This window comes from Mirounga angustirostris, unplaced genomic scaffold, assembly GCF_029215605.1.
Source record: "Mirounga angustirostris isolate CCGP_5_RB_7025 unplaced genomic scaffold, mMirAng1.0.hap1 SCAF_4, whole genome shotgun sequence".
NCBI classification, from domain to species: Eukaryota; Metazoa; Chordata; class Mammalia; order Carnivora; family Phocidae; genus Mirounga; species Mirounga angustirostris.
In genome coordinates this window covers 53,750,660-53,775,545 of record NW_026991712.1, presented here as the reverse complement: position 1 = coordinate 53,775,545, position 24,886 = coordinate 53,750,660, and the positions used below count along the sequence as shown (strand labels likewise).

At 41.4% G+C, this 24,886-nt stretch overlaps 1 protein-coding gene across 1 annotated transcript in view; it reads left to right on the top strand.

Moving 5' to 3' along the window:
* STMN2 (stathmin 2) overlaps positions 1-13,230 on the top strand; it is a 49,956-nt gene extending 36,726 nt beyond the window's left edge. The window contains exons 4-5 of the mRNA XM_045896340.3: positions 3,735-3,926; positions 12,465-13,230. Of these exons, the coding sequence (XP_045752296.1) occupies positions 3,735-3,926; positions 12,465-12,524 (252 nt within the window). The 3' untranslated portion in view covers positions 12,525-13,230. The remainder of the gene's footprint in view (positions 1-3,734; positions 3,927-12,464) is intronic.
* Positions 13,231-24,886: the final 11,656 nt, after the last annotated feature.

Genomic DNA, 24,886 nt, shown 5'->3' with positions numbered 1-24,886 from the left:
GCAGTCGCTTAACCAACTGAGCCACCCAGGCGCCCTAAACAATTTATTTTTAACAACTTTTAGCAAATCCTACCTTTCAAGCCTCCCAGTCGGGGTTCTTTTCTGCTAATCTGCCCAAGCAAGGAATAAAATAAAAACACCTCTTCCACCATGCAGTGAGAACTTTACTTCTGCCAAAGTGAAGGGAAATATTTCCACATTTGTCTAGTACATATTTTTATTCTACATCCTCACACACACCTTATATTTTAAGGCAGTTTTCTGAACTAAGTGCTTTATTTGCTCACTGATAGAAATATTAGAATCATAACCAGTTTTCTTCCTTGAGGCTGTGACTGGGAGATTAAGGTGTACTTTTTTTTAAGATTTATTTATTTATTTATTTGAGAGAGAGAGAGCACAAGCGGGAGAAGGAGACAGAATCTCAAGCTGATTCCCCACTAAGCGTGGAGCCTGATGAGGGGCTCATCTCACCACCCTGAGATCACAACCTGAGCCAAAACCAAGAGTTGGAGGCCTAACCCACTGAGCCCCCAGGTGCCCTTGGGAGATTAAGGTGTATATATGAGAGAATCAATGTTTTCCTAAGAATAAAGTCAGAGAAGTTGTAGGCAATGATATCTGGGTGCTAGGCTGCAAAAGAAAGAAAAAGGAGTATGACTGTCTCAGCAGTGGAATTATGGAGACCTTAGGAACTGAGGTAAAGGCCCCAAGACTATTAGCTCTGCATAAGAATGTGTTTAAGAGTTGAGTACTTGTGAGGAGAAGCCAAAAGAGGGCGCCATCGTAAGTATTTTTTCAGTGTGGAATTCTTTCCATAATCAACTTCATGTCATATTTTTTTTTTTAATGGATGTGAGCTTTAAATATTTGAAACACGGGTAATCATTAGATCCTAAAAATGAGTTAGTCGAGACGATGGTGAATATAACCTTCCCTCTGTATAAGAAAAGACCCGACAGGGAGGAGCAGGCCTGAAGTGGTGCGGTTTGGCCCGTCTTCGTCATTTAGCAGTGGCCTCATGTGAGAATGCTCTGGACTGCCTTCTGTTTCTGTTTCACCCCATTAATTGTGCTAAAGAAATACACTTGGCATCGACGCTGGGTAGTCTCATTTAGCCCCAGTGGCTGCCAAAGGACTAAGGCCATTAACTGAGGCAGCTCAAACGGAGCCGAACGCTCCACCAGTAAGGCAACAGGCTGCCCTCCATCACTGACGATGGGGCCTGTGGGAGTGTTTGTTCATGCAGACCAAATGTGCCCCACCAAGGCGAGACATTTGAAAAGGTACGGGCTGCGATACTGTCCTTTGAATCCCCAGGGCTTCCCTTCTCAATTCTATTCCCCTGCCGTCTCCTGACTGTCTTGAGGTCTTTCACAAAAGAAAATGAAGAATGCAAATACAAACTGTAAGTTAGAACACAATTTTAAAAGTGCCACAGTAAATTTGAGCACCTGAAATTAGAAGTTACTCAGTTACCCCTTGGTAATGATAACTCTCTGGTAACTGTCTCTGTGAGCTGATACAGTGAAGAACAGCAAGCACATGATCCCTTGCCCTGGAGTCCATCAGAGAGAAACTTTACACACACACACACATCTGTAGTTAGTGTGTTTCTGTCACAATTCAGTAGTCCTGGTAGCAGTAAAGAAGCAAAATCAATGTAGGATGCTTTACCTATAGTCCCACCTAGAGGCAGGAGGACGAACCAGCTAGAAAATATTTTTTCATGTTTCTTCCCAAAAGGCTCCATTTGATTTTGATTTTATTCTGTGTTAACACTTTCTCGTTATTTCTCATACCGGGTTTTTTGTAAACTACAACAAAGCAAGAATGTGTTGAGTCTACTGAAGATGTCAGTGAAACCGTTTGGGGGTTAAAAGAAGACACAGGGCTAGTTCCCAAAATGTTCTAATCTCCAGTGAGTCACTAGACCTCTTCCTGATGAACTTCAGAATAAACACATCAGCAAAGAGTCTTAAGGCTGCCTGATTTTACCATTCCTGTAGAACTGTACCTGAAGAGAAGTTTCTTCCCCTGTCAAACTTCACAGTGTTTACATACCAAGATCTCTCCTGTAAGGCCCCATGACCACTGTTAGCTAAAATGGTTTCCTATTAATGCTTTTAATAGTATCAATATTTGACAAGCTGTGAAATATTTTTTTTTGATGTGCCATTTACAATTACTCCTCTGAAGGCTCACCTCAGAGCACCAGCCAGTGCTAGGCATTACCCAGGAACAATGAGTGTGCAATAATTTAGTCTTAAACCTGGATAGCTCAGGGCACCTGGGTGGCTCAGTTGGTTAAGCAACTGCCTTCGGCTCAGGTCATGATCCTGGAGTCCCAGGGTCAAGTCCCTCATGGGGCTCCCTGCTCAATGGGAAGCCTGCTTCTCCCTCTGACCCTCCCCGCTCTCATGCTCTCTCTCTCTCTCATTCTCTCTCAAATGAATAAATAAAATCTTAAAAAAAAAAAGAACCCGGATAGCTCAGTATTGAGTATGACTTCTTTTAGCTGCATTTTATGGAGGTAAAAATCAAGTTAAATAGTACATCTAGGTCACCAATACAGGCTTGACGCCATAGACCATGCCAGTGCATTTTCCAGAAGGTATTCTGTGGATGACCTGCATTAGAATCACCAGGGAAGCTTATCGAAAATATAGATTCCTGGATCTTAGGAAAGAACCACAGAATTAGGGGAGGGGGTAGATACCAGGCCTCTGCATTTTTATCAAGCACCTCAGTGATTGTTAACCTACACTGTATAGAGTTGAACAGCCTCCTGATGCTGCAGGAGAATTACAGGGCACAAAATGTGAAGGGATGCTGGGTGGGGTGCATCTGGCTCTGACATTTCTGTTCTAATCACTAAGTAACCACAGGGTTTCAAAGATTACCCAGGTGACCTCAGCATGTTCAAGAGGAGGCCAGAACAAGAGCTTAATATTTTCTATGGCCAAGTGGACATTAACTTTGCACTGTTCACAAGTCTCCAAAGAAAATTTGGCTAATGAAAGAAAAACAAGCAGATTGGAGGTGGGGTGGGGGTGGGGGGGCATTGGAATGTTGGAATAAAATGAGAAAATGAATTTGGCGATTTGATTGGCTGGAGTTGAAAAGCTTACTGCAGGACTCAGCCTATTGCTGATCAAAAAGTGGGGCAAGGAAAAAGCTGGAACTTTCCCCAATCTTCCCATATTTTCCTTAGGCTTTGATGGATGCTGCTATCCAGTGATTAATTGCAGCATCCCCAGTTACATAAATGCTTAGCAGCAACTTCTTCTTCTTCTTTTTTAATTCTTTTTTTTAATTTTATTATGTTATGTTAATCACCATACATTACATCATTAGTTTTTGATGTAGTGTTCCATGATTCATTGTTGGCGTATAACACCCAGTGCTCCATGCAGAACGTGCCCTCTTTAATACCCATCACCAGGCTAACCCATCCCCCCGTCACCCTCCCCTCTTATTCTAACAAACAAAAACTCCTCAATCTGGGTTAAATGCTTCTCCTAAGACAGTGCATCCAGAAAATTCACAGCTGAAATTTCAGCTAACCACATTCTATAGAGAACTCTCAGCCATTCAGGTGAGTACTGAATGATAACAGTGCTCAAGGCTAGAAGTAGCGTTCATCTGAAAAGAACACTCTCGAATCAGTGGACCATTGTTCCGCCAGGTTTGCATGTGGGTGACTCTGAGATGGATATGTTTTTCTTCCCCAGTCTCAGGAGGCCCAGGTGCTGAAACAACTGGCAGAGAAGAGGGAACATGAGCGAGAAGTCCTTCAGAAGGCTTTGGAGGAGAACAACAACTTCAGCAAAATGGCGGAGGAAAAGCTGATCCTGAAAATGGAACAAATTAAAGAAAACCGTGAGGCTAATCTAGCTGCTATTATTGAACGTCTGCAGGAAAAGGTAATCCTGGCAAAGTTCTGGGCATAAGCATGCGTTCATATGCAACACAGCTGGGTGAGCTCTCAAATGCCCTGGCACCCGAGACTTAGTCAAAACTTGCTTCAAGTGAAAAGACAGCCAACCCCTTGGGCAGGTTCTCCCATGGTAGCATTGACTTCATGGGCACTGCACCGTGGTAGAGGAATAGGAACCCAACAATGAAGCTAGAACTGGGTCAGATTTTTTTAGCGGTGAATGAATTCAGGGAGGCTGATCCATGCTTTTCAAGTATAGAAAAGACTTCTGTACAAACTTGAAGAACCAGCCTACTAGAAAAATATTAAATTGGAAATATGAAATATGCCATATAAGTAATAATTAGTAAGTAACAATAATATATAATAAAATAATACATTTGATATTTACTTCACTAAAATGTAATGCTAAATATATAAATAATAATTTGGAAAAATACATTTGTCAGAAAATGACAGAATACCTATAAAAAAACGAGAAGCCCATAATCTCCATGTAGGAAAATCTACGTGGAAAACTAGGGTATAATAACATTGCATGAAACCAAAGCAAAGGGGAGCTAGTAAGGGATGTTCATTTCCCAAAGTTCTCATATCCTGGTGCCTTTCTTCTCAGCAACTCTTCAATCGGGTTGAGCAGTGCTGGAGATTCTCTGGAAAGTGTTCTCTCTTTCCTTTTTGTGGGCTCTATTGCTATCTATCCACCACCACCCAGAAAACTTTCCTTTGAAGATGTATAGCTATAAATAGTTTAGCTTTTCCATCTCCAGAAATTGGATGAAGCATTGAGAAATATGATTTTTTGAGAAACAATGCCTCAGTCCTTTCCTGAGCAATTGCCCCCAGCACCAGTACTGAGTGCTATGACATGTTGGCACTGGAGAGAAAAGTTGGACTCTCCCTGTCATCAGAGCATTAAGAATCTAGACAGGATCAGCCTCCTGTTTTCCGAGTATTTCTTAGGAAAACTCATCTCGTCTACTAGAATTGGCCCATCTCATCTAAGAATCAGGCAACCCTATTCTGATGTTCTCATCTATTCTGATGACTCTGTCTTCACTCCCATTCTCCGATTACAAATGTCAGGCCAGAACCAAAAGAAATCAGGCATAAAACCTAAAAATATAAACATTTAATTCCATGGAGACTTTGGTGGGTATCTGTGCTCTTGAGGAATTTTTGAAAGCATTGCTGGGGAAGCGTGTGTGGGCTGACACAGCAGGAGGACACCGAGGCTCTCCGAGGTGTAGAGAGAAAGCACTGGGTGACCTGGGCAGGAGCGGAGAGCCACTGAATGCCTTGGTCAGAACCTTAAAGTTACTTATATAAGCTAGTGCTTCCAACACTCTCAGAACAATGTCGTTGTGCTTCGCCTAAGTGCATCAGGTCAGAATTTGAAGGGGCACTTCGGCTCTCTGCGTGTTACACGTGGTGGTACCATAGCAAGTGCTTTGCTGAGATGCAGGAGAGCAAAGTTCCAGTGGATGAAACTTATGCCCCTCACCTTGAACCATTTGGTCTTCTTCCATTTATCCTCCGCTCACACGTTTATGCACAACCAAGGAGATTCTTGCTGACTGGAGCTGGTACCATGGACAGCAAAAGACCACCATGTATTCTGCTCTGAATAATTATGAGTCAACTCTCTCATATCCTAGGCCCGAAAAAAAAAATCAAGTGGAGTTGCTAGGAATGGGACATGCTGGTCATATTCCAGGATTTTCCATTAGACCTTAGTATCCAGTGCAAGATTTATATCATCAACCACCAAGACCATTATTGTTTTTGAAATTACACATATATAAATATGCAGCATGTCCCTCTTGATTTCAATTATAAAATGGTACGTGAAATTTCCATGTTTTAACTAGTATTTCCAGAAGTGTTCAATTTTAATAGGCAGTTTCTTTTTCTCTGTGTGTTTCTCTTCACTCACTCCCTGCCCAGCACCTTTTTTCACTCTTCCCCATTCTCACCCAGATTTAGTCTCTACCCTCTTTCAGACACACATGCATACAGACGTGCAATTTGTCCTGGAAATAATCAACCTGTGGACAGCTTAACATTCCTGATATGAAGCTGCAGAATCTCCAGGGGTGAGACCCAGGCATCTATATTTTTTTAAAACTCTCCAGATGACTCCAATATTCAGCCAGGTTTGAGAACTAGTGGTTTATATATTCTGATTTAAATCTCAGCTGACAATATTCTATCCCATGCTGAATGATACAGTGCAGATCATTTGTAAGACCACATTTCCCCTGGCATTTCATAGCCACAGAGATGCTTTTCAAATCTAATGAGATCTTTGGCCAGGGTTAGCCAAGATCTATTATCTTCTCCATAAAGTGGAGAGACTCCTTATGGAATACCAAATTTACTTCCTTTTGATGTATTTTAAATATGTTTTCTTTTTCCTAAAATAAGACAAAGTAAGTTTTTTATTATTACCTATGTCTAGCCTTTTGTTTGAATGAAATTACTGCACTGAGATTAAAATTAAAAAAAGAATCAGTAATAATAGTAATGCTGAAAATGCATGAAACTGCTAACATACATAAGCTGTTCTGGAATCTGATGCCTCAAAAGATGATTACACTGAAAATGAGACCTATTAATGAGTTAGCCATTCAATGAGTATTTATGGAGTACTGACCATGTGCTTAGAAACCTGGAAGGGGATGTAATATCAAAGAGCATTTACTAACCATCTCTTTCCCCATGCAGGCAATATAAAACCCAGCAATAAATAACCTAGCAGCAAAAATTAGAGAATAAGTCAACATATCATATGAACCAATAGAGATAGTAAATACAAAAGCACTGGGAAAATGTGAGTAAAAATAAATCCACATCAAGGCTAACACACTAAATTCCCACCATTTTGACAGGCCTCACTGACCCTATCAATTAGCCAGGAGACGTGATACAATTCCACGTGAGCTTTTGCCAGCACTCTGCCTCCCCCTCACCCTGCCCTTCACCCCTCAAGTAAGAGAACAGAGCATCCGAGCAGAGCATGTCTTCCCGTGGTGTCCATGGTTTCTTGGGTGTCATTCACTGATAACGTCCCACAAACTTCTTGGACTCAGCCATGTTAGGCTCAGAGTCTTTAGCTAAAACTGAAAGCCTAAAGCAAAAGCCATCTCAATTGCACTTTAGAATCCACTGAAGTACTCTTTAAACTAAGAGATTTCGATGTAATTGTCTGGGAAGGGACCCCGAGTTCAGTATTACTTTTAAAATTTGCCAGTCGGCGCTAATATTTAGCAGGAGTTGAGAACTACTGAGCTAAAGACTTCTTAAATATGCTTTGTTATGTTGTCATAAATTATATTTAAATATTCTTTAATCTGTGTTCCATAAAACTGTTCTTTTTTCCTTCAAAAAAGAATTTTACACTTTTTTTTTTCAATTTCTGTTTTCATAACACCTCACCTCAACACTCCAGCTTATTATATAGAAAGGAATCAAATGTGGAGAAAAGTGTGGATGAAGGAGGGGCTATGCCACAAAGAGCTACACTAGGCTGATCTGTTTCTGTCACTCAAATCGAAATTACACATACCCAACAGTCTTCAAGTTGAGTGACATAAATAGTCATCCCCAGGACTCAAGTGTAGTCTGTGGATTATGAGTGACACTCTGGTGAAGTTTAAAATGTTCTTATTCTTGGGATAGAATAATAGAAAGAGACACAGAGACAGAGACCGAGATGGAGACAGAAAGAAAAGCACCTGTTCCTGCCACACAGAAAGGATTAAAGAGACACTTTCTTCCTCCCCTAACATGTCCTTCCTCCCCTAACGCTCAACAGTATCCTGCAGAAAATGCGCTGCCTGGCCCACCAGGAACCCTGAGTAGCAACAGCTCTCTCATCAGACCCGAACAGGATCTGTAGTGGCTAATTTTGAAAAATCAGTTAAAGTGAAAAATAATACATACATTCATTAAACACGTAAATTTAACATCAAACATTTAAATGTACAGCCAATTACCAATCTTTTGATGTAGGCCAGGACCTTTGTGAGAAGTGGATCAGTTAATAGGGGTCCCATGTCCTTTTTTCCCCCCATTTTCCACCTATACCCTATTAGCCGTGTCTTACAGTTTCTGTTTCTTTAAAATTGAGTGAGGACTAAAGACATCTGCAAAATAATATGGATATATAGGATCTATACCACTTTTCTTTTTTTACAGTTTCTCCTCGCTTTTATAGTTGATCCAATATCTGATCATAATTCCCTTCCTCGAGTATTTCCAAAGCTTACCTTCCACCCTCACAATTTTCTATTACTGTAATATTTAATTGAGTCATATAATTAAATTTTCAACCAGCTAGCAGAACAGGCTGGAAATATCAATGACTGCAAGCAAGCATGTAACTCAACCAGTGAGAGGAAAAGTATGTGGAAATAATAGGGAAGAGCCTCCCAGCCTCACAAGCAACCCAACATTTAGGAGATACCAGGATGATGGAGGGGATGGAGAATGCTGGTTAACCTAGCAGGTCAACTGAAAGGACTTCCACTGAACCTTGTTGAATTCTCCACTTACTTCAAATGGTGTCACATTCTCTTGCTTTTATAGCACAACCCCACCACTCACTAGCCACTGCCAAGACTGCCCAGATCATAATATTGTGACAGAGACCAAAGGAATTTTCCATGGTGTTCAGGAGTGAGAGAAACAAAAAAAGGAGATGCCTTGACAGCTACTTTACCTAGCCAACCACAAAGGACAGTACTTAGGAAATAAGAGTTGTTTTAGTATAATTGATAATTTCACCTCTAACAATATAGAAAAGTTGAAGTGAAAACATTATAGCCATTATTTCAGGGACAATCACATCACATAATATGATATAGCTTAAAATAATAAAAATAGTTTGAGGGAATAAGATTCTGTGATTCTTTTCCTAAAGGATGATTTTGATGCTATATAACTCTTTAGATCGAGATTTCAGCCATTATTAGTTTTCATCTATGGTCAATTTTTATTCTTCTCATCTGACTTTGTTTTTTGGGGGGGGTTCATTCTTATTCACAAGTGCCATTTATGTATTTACTATTGAACATATCAGATGAATGAATAATGAAAGGAAAAGAGGAGTTAAAACTAGCTGTTACCAATTGGTCCCTGTAGGCCAGCCATTTTGCATGTACTATTGCATGTAATCCAAACAACAACCCTGAAAGGAGATACTGTTATTGTTCCTGTTGCACATCTAAGGAACTTTGTCCTTAGAAAGATTACGCCATTTGGTCAAGATCACAAAGCTAAGTAGACCACAGAGTCTAGATTTGAACCCATGTCTTTTTGATTCCCAACATCTATACTAAGCTAGAGCTGCAATTCTTTGTCAATCATCAAACACTGCTCAGTAAGCAGGCTTGGCAGTACCATTGGAAGTTTACACTCTGGTAACCACTGTCATCTTGATATATATGAAAACATGCCTTCCTGGCACTCACAGCTCACTCCTGACCCCTCTTTTGTTTTGCAAGTGCATGGTCATTTGTCAAAAAGAATTCTTGATGATATTGATTGACCTCATTTTGCATTTAAATAGACTCAGATAACAGAATTTCATAGATGGAACTGATACTCTGGGTCATCTAATTCAAATCCCTGGTTTGTATTTGATACCTAGTGAGGCAAAGGAGACATTAAAAGGTAAAGAGAAAAAAAGGAAGACCTCATATTTCTTGACTTCCAGCACAGAAATCTCTCTAATCACATTTTCTTAAGGAATTGGAATTTTTCCTAACTTTTCCTTTCATACATATTTGCGTATCAAGGGAATAGTTGCATACAATGCTAAAAGATGATTTATTACACTTCCCTTATATTGATGGGAGGAAGGAGGGAAATCGCAGAGAACTTTGTAAATGTAGATCTGCTTCAGTCTGTCTTACCAAGCGAATGACAGCACCCGCCGAATAGTGGAAGCTCAATAATGAGGTGCATCTTGTCAAAGAATAGCCTTGACTTTTTTATGAGCTTTCTCAGAGCATCACAACTACCTTAGTAACTTCTAACAATTGTGGTTTCCTGATTTAAAAAATAAAAATAAAAAATAAAAAAGACTATGTTGAAAACCTCCCGCATGTCTGCCCTTTGATTCTCCCACATTCTGATAGAAAGTCAAATTACAGTTTCATGGGTGTATATTTGGGGATTTGAATACAAAGTTTGCAAATAATATATTTACTAAACTACCTGAAAATAAACAATATTTTTCCTAGAAACTCAGAAATAATTTATTTTCCCCTTTTTAATGTTTCTCTCCAGCTCACAGATCTGTTTGTTCTTTCCTGTAGCAGAACCCATTTCCTTACAACTAATTTTGAGTTTCATAAGAAGTGTGTTCCAGGGAGGCCCAGGAATACTAATTATAATGCTCCCTGTTAGAAATTTGAGTTTGTATCAATCCTTAGGCGTGGGTCTCTGTTATTTTGCCCTAGTATACTAGTGGTCTGGGCTTTTTCTCAGTTTTTGTCAGAGCTCAGCTCTCACTAATTACCTTCTTGCTGCGTGAGAAAGATTTTGCTGCATGTTTTTCCTCATGATGGCGGGACAAAAAGAAGGAAGGGTCAGCTGTATCTCTGCTCCTTCCTCTGTGACATTTCTAAATGGGACAGACATGACTTCCTCATATAAGCTTTTTCCCCCTTCTCGTCACGGCTTTTCAACATACACAAAAAGCTCATTTAAACCAATTAAATAAAATTGTGTTTCAACTCACTGCAGTCAACTTCCTCCTTAGTCCAATTCTATCTTTGAAGGAAGTGTAAGATGTTATACGCCTTTTTCTCCCAGCACCCACATTTGAAAAGATACATGTTGCCGCACAACTATTAAATCTTTTCCCTCCGCTAACAGTGAGGTTGTGGAGTGGTAGTTAACAGAGTGGGCTGTAGAGCCGGGCTTCCCGACGTGGAGTCCCAGCTCTGCCGCTTGTTAGTTCTGTGATCTTGGGCAAGTGGCATAGGCTTTCCGTGCCTCAGTTTCTTCGTCTGTTAAATGGGAACCAGAATAATGCCTCTACCGTGGGATTGTTGTGAGGAGGAACAGGGAACTTAACAGGTAAAAATTTGTATTTATGCAGAACTGCTTACCTATTAAGTGCTTAATAAGTGCTCAGTATTGTAAAGAACACAGCAAGCAGGGACTCATTGAGATTAATCGAGTTTAATGATAAGATTTACTTTACAGCTGGTCAAGGTCTTTGCCCCTGAACTAAGGGAATCCATAGAGCCAGAAGAAATTTCTGGAGCTCCAGGGGGAAAAAATAGCAATATAAATAATACTCTAAGTAGAAAAAGAAATAATACTAATAATTTTTAGCATTTTAAAATTTCAATTCAACAAGCAATTATTTAGTACCTATGATATGCAAGACAAGGGGTTTATAGTCATTCAGTATAGAACTGTGTACTGAAAAATACCTGATCCACCCTTCCCCTCAGTTCCCTCCACAGAAAGTTCAGTTCCCAAACCAAACTTAGCGCCTCAGTTCCTCATGTAAATAAACAATCACGGGCTTAGTGCGGAACACTCTGCTATGCCCAGCAAGTGTAACAGAAGTGAGAAAATACAGTCCTGGCCTTCAGTGAGCTTATATACAAGCTTCTACTTAATATAGAAGATGAGACAAGAACAGGAATGCCCATCCTAGAAGTTAAAATAAAATGGCTGCCACTTATAAGCAAAGGTTTATGCAGGTGTTCAAAAGAAAAGTAAGATTAATTTTATTTTGTGGTCTCCTGAAAATCTTCGTGGAGGAAGACATAACTGCCACAGGTTTTAAAGAGTAGGTTTTTGATCCTGACCAAATAGAGACAGAAGACTAGGAATCTCAAGCATTAAAAATGGCATGAAAAGACAACTCCATTATATAAAAACATCAAGTATGTGTATGTAGGAGAAGAGTGGAGGGTAAGGCTGGAAAGGTCATTTGGACTCAAGCTTTGAAAGGCCCTGACAAACAGGGTAAACATTTAGGAAGCATACAAAAAGGCTTCTTCCGGTTCCATGGTGTAGTGGTTAGCACATCTGCCTTACAAAAAGGCTTCTTCCTGCAACTAATCCTCTCGAAGTGTCCACTGGCAATTATAAGGCCCTTAACAGATTCAGGAAGAGGGAAAAAAAGAAACCATTACAAATGACAGGGTAAGCAACAATGTGATGTTTTATTGCTACTTCCTGGATTTAGACAGTAGTCATCATATTCAAAATTCTCTTAATCATAGGACCTTTCGATCATAGTTTTGATCAAATACAGCATTAAGGTTTTTTAAGACGCTGTAAGTCTTATAAGATCCTCCATAATATGACACTTCCTGGGTCTCCTGTGGTCATGTCCCGTGAAATGAGAAAATTTCCTAAAGATAGACACCAAACAACTGGGTGACTTTCAGTGAGACACGTACCCTGTAAAGGAGTAGGCAGGCCTTCCCGGGTCTCCGTGGAGCAGAGAGCCGGGCTCTGTGACGTTGCTTCTCCCTTTGGTGTTTTCCAGGAGAGGCATGCTGCCGAGGTGCGCAGGAACAAGGAGCTCCAGGTTGAACTTTCCGGCTGAAGCGATGGAGGGTATGGCACGCCCCACCATTAGTAAATCCCCCTGCCTATATTATAATGGATCATGCGATATCAGTATGGGAAATGTATGACATGGTTTAAAAAGAACTCATTATAAAAAACAAAAAACAGAATCAAAAATTAAAAAAAAAAAATTCAATGCGGTCTCTTTGCAGAATGTTTTGCTTGATGTTTAAAAAAATACCTTGGATCTTATTTTGTAAATACTTACATTTTTGTTAAAAAATACAAGTATTGCATTATGCAAGTTATTTCATAATCTTACGTGTCCTGTAACAGGCTTTTGATGTTGTGTCTTTCCACTCAAATGAATTTGCTAGGTCTGTTCTTTTTGAACCCTTCATGTTGAACTCCATTCCCTGCCCTTTTCATCCCAACAGAAAAATGAGGTCAGTAGACAGTCCACGGTGCTAGAAACCCACCATTGCCTAATGACCTAGACGGCTGTGTAATCTCTGAACTTGACTAAGACCATACCTAGGTTACAGGTATCATGATTCCACGCAAACCTCCACATTTGTTCACTCATAATCTACTAACTGCCTAGAAACTACAAAACCAGGCTGAGAAAAAAAAAAACAAACAAACAAACACCATTCATAGCATTTACTTCTGCTTCTACTGGATTATGTGCTACAAATGTGCTTTGGCTTTAGAAAGGGATGGATGAGAAGACAGATCTGAGATCAGTCTGGGTAGAAGCAAAAAGTTGAACCTCTTAAAACTGCTGAACACGGATCCAAATCCAAATGGTTCAAGCAGCCATGAAATCGCTCTTCATGAAGTGGGCTTAATTCTCTAGTTTAAGTTCTTTTGATGGAATGAATTACTTAATGTGTCAGGTGGCTTATTTGTGGATGCCATGATTGATGATGTTCATTTTAAGCTCTTACCTATAGTACAAGTACATGATGCTACTGAGTATTTTTCCACTTGGAAACTGTGAGCTGGTTGTTGCATTAAAACACACACACGAACAAGATCAAAAACACTGCGGACTTTCACTCAAGCTGGTCTTTCTTCCCCAGTGTGAGGCAATCCTGCCTATTAAAATAAAAAGAAACTTACTCCATCCGTGAGGGCTGATACAGCTAAGGGGGCTAGGCAGGGCATTTGTGCCAACTAAGAATCACCGGACACCCACCATAAGTACCTATCGCAGTTTTGAAGTCGTTTCTCCCCCAAATCCCAACTCCTGAAGGTTGCTGCCTGCCTATTTACTCTTCATTAGTGCTATTTTCCTGTATGTCGTTGTGAGCAAGCTGTGATTAATAAAGAATTGGAGTTCTGTGAACTAACAAAGGTTCGGTCTGGTCTCTTGCCCCTTCACGTATCTGACCCTGGAGTTCAGATTTTGAAAGGGTGGCCATCGGATTAGACAATCCCCTAAGCAGCGAGACAATAATTAGAGTTTGAAGGAAACCTGTGCCCTGCTGACTCACTTCCGTCCTAGGGCAGCCGGCAGCCTCTCTTTTCTCTTTCACTCTGACAGGCCGGCCCAGCAGGCGAGGTCTTCAATCTGTTCCCCTTCAAAAAAAACACTCAGGACCGAAGGAGATAACCATAGGTTCAGACGGAACATTCTGAGAAAGAGACCCCCTTTCAAAGCACTTGGAAGGTTCCTGGCACACCTCGCGTTCTCCCATGTGGGCCCAGACCACCTTTGCCAGTCTGTGAGATGTGATTTCCCTGCCGTGCTGCTGAATTTCGCACTGCCAAGGAGCACACTGCACACATGGACACAGCAGGGTCCTGTCAGTGACCCAGATGGGTCCTCCAGGACCAAAGGAACCACATCCAGCTTTAGCAGAAAATCACAAATGATTGAAACCACACAGACTCATGAATAAGTAAACTGGGCTATCGTCCATAGGAGCACGAACAAGCCAAGTCTGGGAGGGGGGAGGCCACCTGGCCCCCTATCTTGAATATCCTTGATTTATAGGAATCTAACGTCACAGCCATCAATACGCATGCTTACAAACATGAGCTCCATTATCTTCCTTTGGGAAGTCGATCACAGCTTCTGATTAGCATAAAATAATCTGTATTTTCACATTGCTTTTTATATAACTTAGTTTGTAATTTTTTTTTAAAGATTTTATTTATTTATTTGAGAGAGAGAATGAGATAGAGAGAGCATGAGAGGGAGGAGGGTCAGAGGGAGAAGCAGACTCCCTGCCGAGTGGAGAGCCCGATGCGGGACTCGATCCCGGGACTCCAGGATCATGACCTGAGCCGAAGGCAGTCGCTTAACCGACTGAGCCACCCAGGCGCCCTGTAATTTTTTTTATATACCATTATTCGAAGGGTTCCCATTGGGCCAGACCCTGTGATTAAGCCCTGGAAACATGAAAATGAGTGACCACAAGAAGCTCACAATTTACTTGCTTAGGTTTGGCTCAGAACGAGCAAGTAGGATATTTTGGTCTTTCCTTGCAGCATATTGAGGGGAAACATAAAATTTCTGTGAAGGTTTCTGAAATATTAGAATTGGTTGACAAACCTCTCACACTACTTTGTGGGTCCCTAAACTGGAAATGCTGACCAGTCCAACTGCCTAATCCCAAAAGTGAAGAAGCTAAGGCACAGAGAGACAGAGAAGGATAAGTGATTTTGCTCTAGCTCACGAGGCCCACTTAGCGTGATTGCTCTCCTTATTAGTAGCTCATCAGCAGACCATCCTCAAATCTTACCACACCAGTGAGGATGTATTATGTCTTTGAAACTCCCCTAGACTAGACTACTGGTTCCCGAATTTTGGCACGCTTCAGAGTCATTTGGAGGGCTTGTTAAAAATAGATTGCTGAGCTCCAACCGCAGAATTTCTGATCCTGAGGTCTGTGTGGCAGCCTGAGAATGTGCATTTCTATCATGTTCCCAAGTGGTACTAACCTCACTTGAGAGACCCCACTACAAAATGGCATTGATACAGATGTGTGGACTCTTGCTGATGGTCACAATGGTGATATTGTGTCAGTCAGGGCAAGTTCCACTGGGGTGGGCCGTGAAAAAGAACTCACTCAATCGTACTCAAAAAAGTATAAGTGGAACCCAAAGGAATCCAAGAAGAAGAAAAATGAACAACTACACCTTCCAGGTTAATAAAACAATAGAAAGAAAGCATCTAAGAGACAGATGAGGTCGAGGAACCAATAGTCTTGCATCTCTGACACAATGTATTATTTTAGTACGGCTTAAAACATCTCCTCCTGACCCTTTAAGAGTTGAACTAAGAGCTCTTTGCAGGGATGATGTCATTCTGTGAATTATCCACAGATTGTTAGTCTTATTCCACTTAGAATTTTTTTACAGAGTCTAGTTTCCTCAGAAATATGTTTAAATTGCATATATGACTTTGAAATGCACTCTGAAGAAAATTCACATAATCTCATTGGTTTAAAGATTTACCCTCCTCTCCTATTTCTTCTATACTCAAAAATATATGGAACAACTGAGGGTTGAAAAATGTTGTTTTCTCTGGAGGCAAGCACCGGCCTTTACAACATTTCTGAGGAGAAAACATAGGCAAAAATGTACTGATGGCCATCCACCACATCCACCCCCATCCCACTGAGGGAGAGAACAAGAAGGAAGAGATATGACACCCTTGACTTTAGCAACCAAATAATCACCTTTTGTGTTCCCAGCCCTGAACAAGCAATGATCCTTGACTTCTAATCAGACAATTTGCTGAAAATTCCTAAGGCAAACACACAGCCCAAAGCAAAACTAAGATTCCCAAGCTCCTCCCCCATATTACTGTGGAGTCATCTTGGATCCCTCACTGTCCCCACCACCCACCTCCAGTTGATCATCAAGTAGCATCAATTTGACCTCAAAACTGTCCCTCATTTCTTGCTTCTTTTCTATTACCATAATCAGTGCCCTAGTTTGGGTTGTATTAGCCTCTTACAAAAAAACATGTCTCCTTCACTCCACTCTGCTGGAGCTGAATGAAATCTGCGCTCTTCTGCATGGCATTAAAGTGCCTCACTATCCCCCTCATTTCTCAAGAACATTACTCCCCTTGGACACCAAACTATTCACTCTGACAAGAAACTTCTGGTCTCTATGCACATGCTGTACTCTGCCTAGAATTACCTTCACTACAAATTAGCCAGGAGATGCTAGATCAGGCTGTGATAAAACCTACAAAATCTCAGGGAGGCTAGTAAATCACAGAGGCTTCTTTCCTACTCCTGATCCATGTCCAGCATGGGTCACTGTGGACTCTGTGTCACTCCTCACTCTGCACTAAAGGCCACGGAGCTGCCTTTCTCTGAGACACTGCTGGTCACCGTAGAAGGGTGAAAGTGAAAGCAGGCAAATCGTGCACTGGCTCTCCTAAGCTTCTCCCCAGAAACAGCGCACATCACATTTCATTGGCCAAAGCAAGTGATATGTCCACGTTTCACTCCAAATGGGCAGGAAAGTGCAATCCCAACATAAGCTCAGAAGGAAGAAAGCCAGGAATATTTAATGAACAGCACCAGTGACTACCACCCTACTGGTCACCAAACATTCAGTCACTCTCCTTCCCACACGTAAAGCACACTCACACTGTCCTTGTAATAAAATCCCCAGGTCCATTTGACCATAGCAGCAAGCTCAAGGTCCAGGGTCTCTGGGTGATGATGAACATTACTCTCTCTGACAGATGTGGACATGAGTTCTCTTGAGCAGAGATAAATTAATTAGGAAGACAAATGATTTTCCCCAACATATTTAATATACAACGATGAAATGGGGATAAGATGATCACAATAAACACACTTGTTCTAAAGGGAAATAATAGAAGATACATAGCATTCACTGACAATAGAAATTCTGGTGAGACACTGTGAGGGCCCTCTATCCTTGGGATAAAGAGGGAACATTCCTTATTCCTGTCTCTATTCTGATAGCCAGGGAGGAGGTCTCCCATCCATGGTTCTTGGTTCTTGGCTCTTGGCTCTAAGTAGGTCTGCCTGTTCCTTCATTCTCCTTGGCCACATCTACAGGGGCACTGGAGAATGTGCCTTCCTTGGAATCCGAGCAGTTCCCTCAGCCAGCTTGCTGCCCACCATATGGATCCAAGAGTTGCTGAGTTTTTACTGATCATCATATTGGTCCAGATCCTGGCAAGAAACCAATGATACATCACTAGAAATGGGTAGATGAAGAGAAATTAATGATGATTCTATTGCAATAGAATGGTATGGACAGATGAAAAGAAACCAACTAAGGATGGCAAAGCACCAAGGGGGTACCAACAGAGAGAAGCCATTTCCACCCACAGCCTGAAGACCCAGGACACAGCTGTACCTGTAGGTTGCCCAACCTGAGGTTATGACCTTCTGGAGAGGAACTCAGCCTCTAACAAACACAGCCTGGCAAGGAGGGATTGGGGAATAAATGTCCTACCATCCTTCTACTCTCACCCTTCAATCTCTAGCCAAGGCTTCACATTGGCCAAATCCCCAACCAGAAACCAGAGGGCAAGGGAGCCCAGTTGACGAAGCACATAGAAGTCAGCCTCTGGGGGTGGGCAAGAAGAAGAAAGGTAGAGAAAGACCCTGGAGAGACAAACAGAGAATGTGGCCAGCTGCAGCACAGACCACAGACTGATTCAGTGGACAGCATTAATGACAACTATGATGTCTTCTCCCTTATTTGTCATTAGTACTGCCCATTAATTATTCCTGGCATCTTTCCTTTCAGGATTATACTTTCCTGACACGTGGTGTTAGGTAAGGTTGTGTGACCTACTTTGGTCACTGAGATGTGAGCAGAAATAACAGGTGCCACTGAAAGTGGAAGTTTTAAGAGCAAATTCGTGATTCACCACCCTGTTTTCCCTCCACTACTGTGGCCTGGAATAAAGATGAAGACGAGCACAGCCTGCATCTGTGAGAGACATGTAGCATGAGTGAGAGGAACTCTTTTTGTTTTTAGCCTCTGCATTCTGGAGTTGTTTGTTATTCATTAATAAGAATTAGTGGAGTGAAACTCTTTTCACCATCATACAGGTCCTTAGCTAGCCATATCATCTTCAGTTCGAAATTGAATGTTTCAACATCTTTTGAGTGGCTTCTATATCCTCAATTCATCTGAACCCTAAATGCCAAGGAAACCAATTAAAGCCATGATATTGGGAGGGAGGCCGAATCTAACCACCTGAACTATTTGTTTCAGATACGAAAAGGCAAATTGAATGTTTTCATTGGTTTATTATGATGGTAACTATAGTCACCTGCATTGTTTTAAAGGGAAAGAGAACGAAGAGGTAAAAAAAGAAAACTCTGGCATACAAGAGCTTCACATGCACACTTCTATCAACTACCTCTAAAAGTTATAATTTCCTAACACACCAATTCCAGTGACTGAGATTTCAAGAGGCCCTTTTGTGTATTAAAGGGAGATGCAAGGTGTACTAACATTTCCTTTAAATCAGTGGGTACTTGGGGAAATTTTTTGCACACCTGCTTGTAATAAATATGTTACCTCCCACCTGAATACCAGTTAAATAAATGTATCAGTTCAGTTCTGTAAGCTATATGATGGATGCTAGGCTAGACCACATGTTAGTAGGCAGCGGCACATGCAATCATGGAAATTAACTCCTCTCCCTCTTCTTAGAGTCACATCCAAATCTTCTTTCTTCCTTACCCCCCAACAATTCATCTTATACCAAAGGGCAAGGATGTGGTGGATATTTTAGAGGCTAAATCCAAATCCAATGGTGCCTTTCTACTAACTTTCAGGTTAGCATTAAGCACTCAGGTCTTTGAAGAAAAAAAAAATTGCTACCTTCTAGACTCTTCCAATCCTATTTTCCCTATTCATCTCAGTCAAGCTTCCAGAAGCTGTTTCTCTCCCTTCACTTCCCATGTAACCCCTAACCTACGGCCATCTGCCTTCTGTTCTCACCTTTCCAGTTAAACCACCTCTACCACTATATCAATGGCCTCTTTGGTGCTAAACCAAATAAAAACTCTTATACTAAGGTCATCCCCAGGTCTTACCTCCCCTAAGGGCCTTCCTTGTACCTTCACACCCCAGTAGACTGGCCAAACACGACACCCGCCCCCCTCCCCCGCCGTGTTCCCAAAGTACCTGTGCAAAATAGTGTAGTGGTCAAGGGCATGGTCACTGATGGTCACTGGGGCTTAAGGTTCCTGGGCAAGTTGCTTATTTTCTTTAAATTTCTCACCTGTAAGCTGGGGATGATATAATACTAAATGCCTATGGCTGATCGAATCACTGTCCTCAATTTGTTACTCTCTCCATATGTCCTTGCCATTTGTCATGTGACTTGTAGGACCTCCCACTAAAGGAGGCGGAGTATATTTTCCTACCCCGCTTATGTTGAGTTTGACCATGTGTCATACTTTGGCCAATTGAATAATAATAAATCTGACATGAGTAAATTCTGTACATGTACAGAGGCTGGCTACCTTACACTCCCATAGTCTGTCATGAAAATACATCACAGAGGAACTGCTGTAACAACAGGAATGTGGAGACACATGAGCAGACTTAAGTCCAATCAAAAGGCTGGAGCCAAGGCCAGCTGACTGACAGCCTGAAACAGAAAAAAAAAAGCAAGAAAAGTAAATGTTTGTTGTCATGAGCCACCCTCTCTCCCCTGAGTATACTTCTTCTTCTGCAGGTCTCAAGGAGACATACTAAGTACCAACCTTGCTCCTGTTTGCCACTTCTAGATCATTCTACTTCCTCCCTAAAACACCCAGTCTTGAAGTTCATGTCACCCTACTAGTCAACCTCTTTCTCTTCACTGTTGGCATTCACTAGCAACCTCCAGGTGATGTTCCCTCATTTTTCTACGATTTTTAGTTCCTGGATCACTGTAACTCTCTTCAAATCTACTTCTGTTCTAATGATTGGCAATTTTAATATTCACACAATTGAAGCTTCCACGTTCTGCTTTGGGTTGCTTGGCCTCTCCTCCTCAAGGGATCTTGCTCCCCCACTTTTCTTCAGTCGCTCAGCCTTGTGGTTATTCCTAGACCTTCTCATTATCAGTAATCCAAATCCCACCATTATCTCCATTCCTTGCATCTCTTTGACCATCACCTCCTGTCTTTCCAGTTGAATTTCTTTAATACCTTGACTCCTCCCCTTCAACCACACTGGGACTCCAGTCCCTTGATAGTAACTCTTCATGTTCCTTTCCTTCCTCAGTCATCACTTCCCCCCCCACACACACACTTACCAGCTTGTTTTCCCTGGGCAATCATTGCCATCTCTCTCTTATATATCCTTACAACTTCCTCCCTTAATGAGTTGTGCTTAGTTGGCCAAACCCGTAACCCCAGATAAATTAACTCTCCATATGGCCCATGCTTGTATCCATGCTGATGAACATAGCTGCAGAAATCACACAGCTATTCTGACTGATTTCTCTTTAAATTCATGGATATGAGCTTCAGTGGAGCCCTCAGTTTTTCCTGACAATCACACTTTATTTCTCTGGTTTTATCCGTATGTTTTCTCACACCTCCTCAAACTTCCAACATCTTCTCACCTCTGTTCACACTTAGCTGATGACTCTGCTGCCTACTTCACTGAACAAATGAAGTAACTAGAATAGAATATCCATCAACTCCCACCAACACATCTATCCACCTACCACACTTACTTTCTGCTTTTCTGGACGTGACTGCAGATGAGCTCTCCAAAGCTGGGCCTTTCATTTGTGCACTAGAGCCCATCTCCTCTAACCAACTCAGATCTATTGCTCCAGGAAGTCTCTCCTCTCCCTCCTATTTCATCTTTTTTTTTTTTTTCTTTCTACAATGTCAGCGTACAAACCTGCTACTATCTCTTCCATCTTAAAAAAAATTTTCTACTCCATTTTCCATCAGCTACTGACTTATTTCTCTGCTTCACTTCGTAGCAAAACTCCTAAAGCATCTTCTACACTTGCCATCATTTTTCACCCTTTCTTCTCTCACAGGCCCTCTCCAAGAAGGCTTTTACCCCCATTCTACTGTCCCTACACTGTTCTTGTCAGAGCCAACTAAGTGCTGAACAGGGTGAGTGACAAAAGGCTAGACCCATACAAATGCTGAAATTTTGAAACGTCTTATCCTTTATATTATCAAGGGAGATAGTTTACCTACAAAGGAATAAAAATCATATTGCCTCTGACCTCCTCCTGTTGGCAACTCTGAATGCTAAAAGCTAATGGAATGATCTTTTTAAAGTCTTGAGGAAATAATATAGGATTCTATATTCATCAAATGATCAATCAAACATGAAGGCAAAATAAAGATATTTTCAGACATACAAAAACTCGTAAGAGTCATAGCCCATTTCTGAAAAAATTACTCAGGGATATATTCTGCCAATACAAGAAACCAGGAGGATGTATAGATGGTCTCATTATTGTCGGTGAATATGCTAAATATCATCTAACGTCATTCAGCGTCATTCTCGTTCCCTCTGCACCATCCCCAGAGACTAGCAACCTGTGAACCACATTTCCTTTGCCAGCAGAGTTCTTGATATTCTATAGATCCTGTCAATGATAAGCGCTTACATCAGATTTGGAAGGTGGAAGAGAAGAAGGCATTCTTTCCCCTCTGGAATTAGCAGTGGATGTGTGGGCTTCAGTAAACATGATCTTTTGTAGCAGTCACATATCCCTGACAAGGACCCACCTCAGGACAACTGTGACCATGGACAGTGGCCTTTCCTGCCTTCTCCTGGCTCCTGGTGGCCGCAGCAAGTTTCTGACTTTCTGGACGACACAGCTAAGGGCCTTTTGACTTGCATTCTCGCAGGACTTCCAAAGTTCTGGTAAACACTGAATTCCCTTAAATCTCTTCCCATTTGACATAACCACACTGGTTTCTGACTGAATTTTGACCAATAATGGCCCTTTTTAAAAGTAATAACAATTTGGAACTTTAAAAAAAATGTTATCCAGAAAAGTATCATTCATAAAGTGAAATCGTCTGGAGTTCAAGTTCAAATCGGGTTTCTTCTCAAGCCTCTGATCGGGCTCCTCGCATGCTGTCTTAGCACTTAAGAATTCAGCAAATTTGGGGCGCCTGGGTGGCTCAGTCGGTTAAGCATCTGCCTTCAGCTTAGGTCATGATCTCAGAGTCCTGGGATGGAGCCTCATGTTGGGCTCTCTGCCCAGCCGGAAGTCTGCTTCTCCCTTTCCCTCTGCAGCTCCCCCTGCTTGTGCTCTCTCCCTTGCTGTCTTTTTCTCAAATAAATAAAGTCTTTAAAAAAAAAAAAAGAATTCAGCAAATTTAAGAACACAGGAAACCTCAGGAAAAATAGATTATTTCTTAAAATTTCACAAAATCTAGAACACTTACAAAGTGTTGGTGCTAGACTTTTAAATTCTCATGTCCTCCAGAAACTGCAATAAATTCTAGGAAGGTTTTGCCATGCAGTGAAACTCCAAGGGTAATAGAGTAATATATTTATTGAAAGACCCATGAATCTCAGCCTCTGCAAAGAGAAAAACATGTAAAGAAAACTACTGCAAAATGGATATTGCTGTATCTAGAAATCTAAGGCCAATTCCTATTCTATGAACCACTGGGAAGCTAATTTTCATGGCAGCACACTGGCAACAAGGCTTATACACTTTGAATTAGGGGTGAAATTTTAGGAGTGATACCCAGATTTCAGGGTTTCTTTCCTCAATCATTTTAGAGTTGGAATGTTATAAAATGTAGGTTAAAAATTTAAGCACATCCATGGTCTCAGTCTGTACGTGGCACAGACTGAGAAATGCAACACCAAACAGAACAAAAGTAGGGCTTGATGAATGCAGCTGATGAACACTGAAGAAACCACAGAATCTGTAGGATTTCAATGCAACAACTTCTGCTCATTCTCTCTCTGGCAACTAGCCCTAAGATTCATTGATTCATTCAGCAAACATTCATGGAGGATCTATCGTGCAGTTTACACAAGCCGAGAAAAAAACGCCACATTCATTCTCAGTCCTTTGCTCTCCCTTCTACACACAAATATATGTCCACTCTCTTCACTTCTCTTCTGCTTGCATCAACTACCCTCAGGAATGCTCTATTTGACTTCCATTCTTACTGAGTCGTATTTGCATTTGACTCTTGCTGAGTCCCTCCTGCATACCAGGCTCAGTGTGTAAGAGAACCTGATCCTCAGCTCTGGGGCCATCCAGACGGTGATCTGCTTAAAAGACACACGTAGCTAGCTCGTGCTCTTGCAGTGGCTGCCAATTGCCCACTGGATAGTCTTAGTCATGGCTCCTTCTGACACTGCTGAACTGATCAGTGCAGCCCATACATTCCATGCTCCTTCCCAGGCCAGTGGTTTTGGTCATGCTGTTCTCCCTGCTTGCTGGTCTACCTCCCTGTGCAGCTCTGGCATCCCATGACTCCTTTAAGGAGGCTGTCTTGAACACGCCTCCCTCCCCCCCCCCCAAATTGGCTGGCTCTCCCCTCTGCTTCTATAACCCTGTGTTTGCTTCTTTCAACAATCATCACATTACAACTGAAATGATTTAACTTATCCATTCACTCCACAAATGTTACTGAGGGACTATTAAGTGCCAAATACGGGGCTAGGTGCTAAATATACAATAGTGAGAAGAGATCAACAACAGTTAAGTATAAACATCCACACCCACACGTTCACACAACTTAGGAAAATGATGAGCTGCGTGCTCTGTTAGAATAAAGGGATAGATAAAATAAAGTTGTCCAAAATTTTTTGGTGGTAGCAAATGCCTGGCACAGAGTAGGCGGTCAATATATGTTTCTTCGACTATCAAACTGAGCAAATAAGACTACACTAGAATTTTAAAGTGTACATGGCAGTTATGGTGCTTTAAATAACACGGTGGAGAAGAAAGAACAGTAAGGAAAGAAAGGGTGTGTGTGTGTGAGAGAGAGAGAGAGAGAGAGAGAGGTCCTCAGGCACCGTAGCCTAGGACGTGTTGCGTTCCCATTTTCCCTTTCTGGAGGAAATACGGGATCCCTTTGGGCCACCAGGGGGCAATGTCTGACCACATGTGAGGACAATTCCTGACCCAGGCAATCCTTTTGTTTAGGAGGCACTCCGGTCTGCTCCGTCTGTTAAGAAACAGAGGACTTGGACATAAAATACTATTTTTTTTTTTTACATTACTAATGAAATACACATTCCTCGAAGATAACAAATACTCATTAGATTAAAATGTATTAAAATGGAAGAAAAAAGAGGCATTTCATATTCATAATTCTATAATTATCCTTATCTAACGGAACAAACCCCACTTCCTAATCATTTATAATTTTCATCACTCAACTATAGGTCACAGCAGGTATTAATATTGGGTGAGAAGGAGTT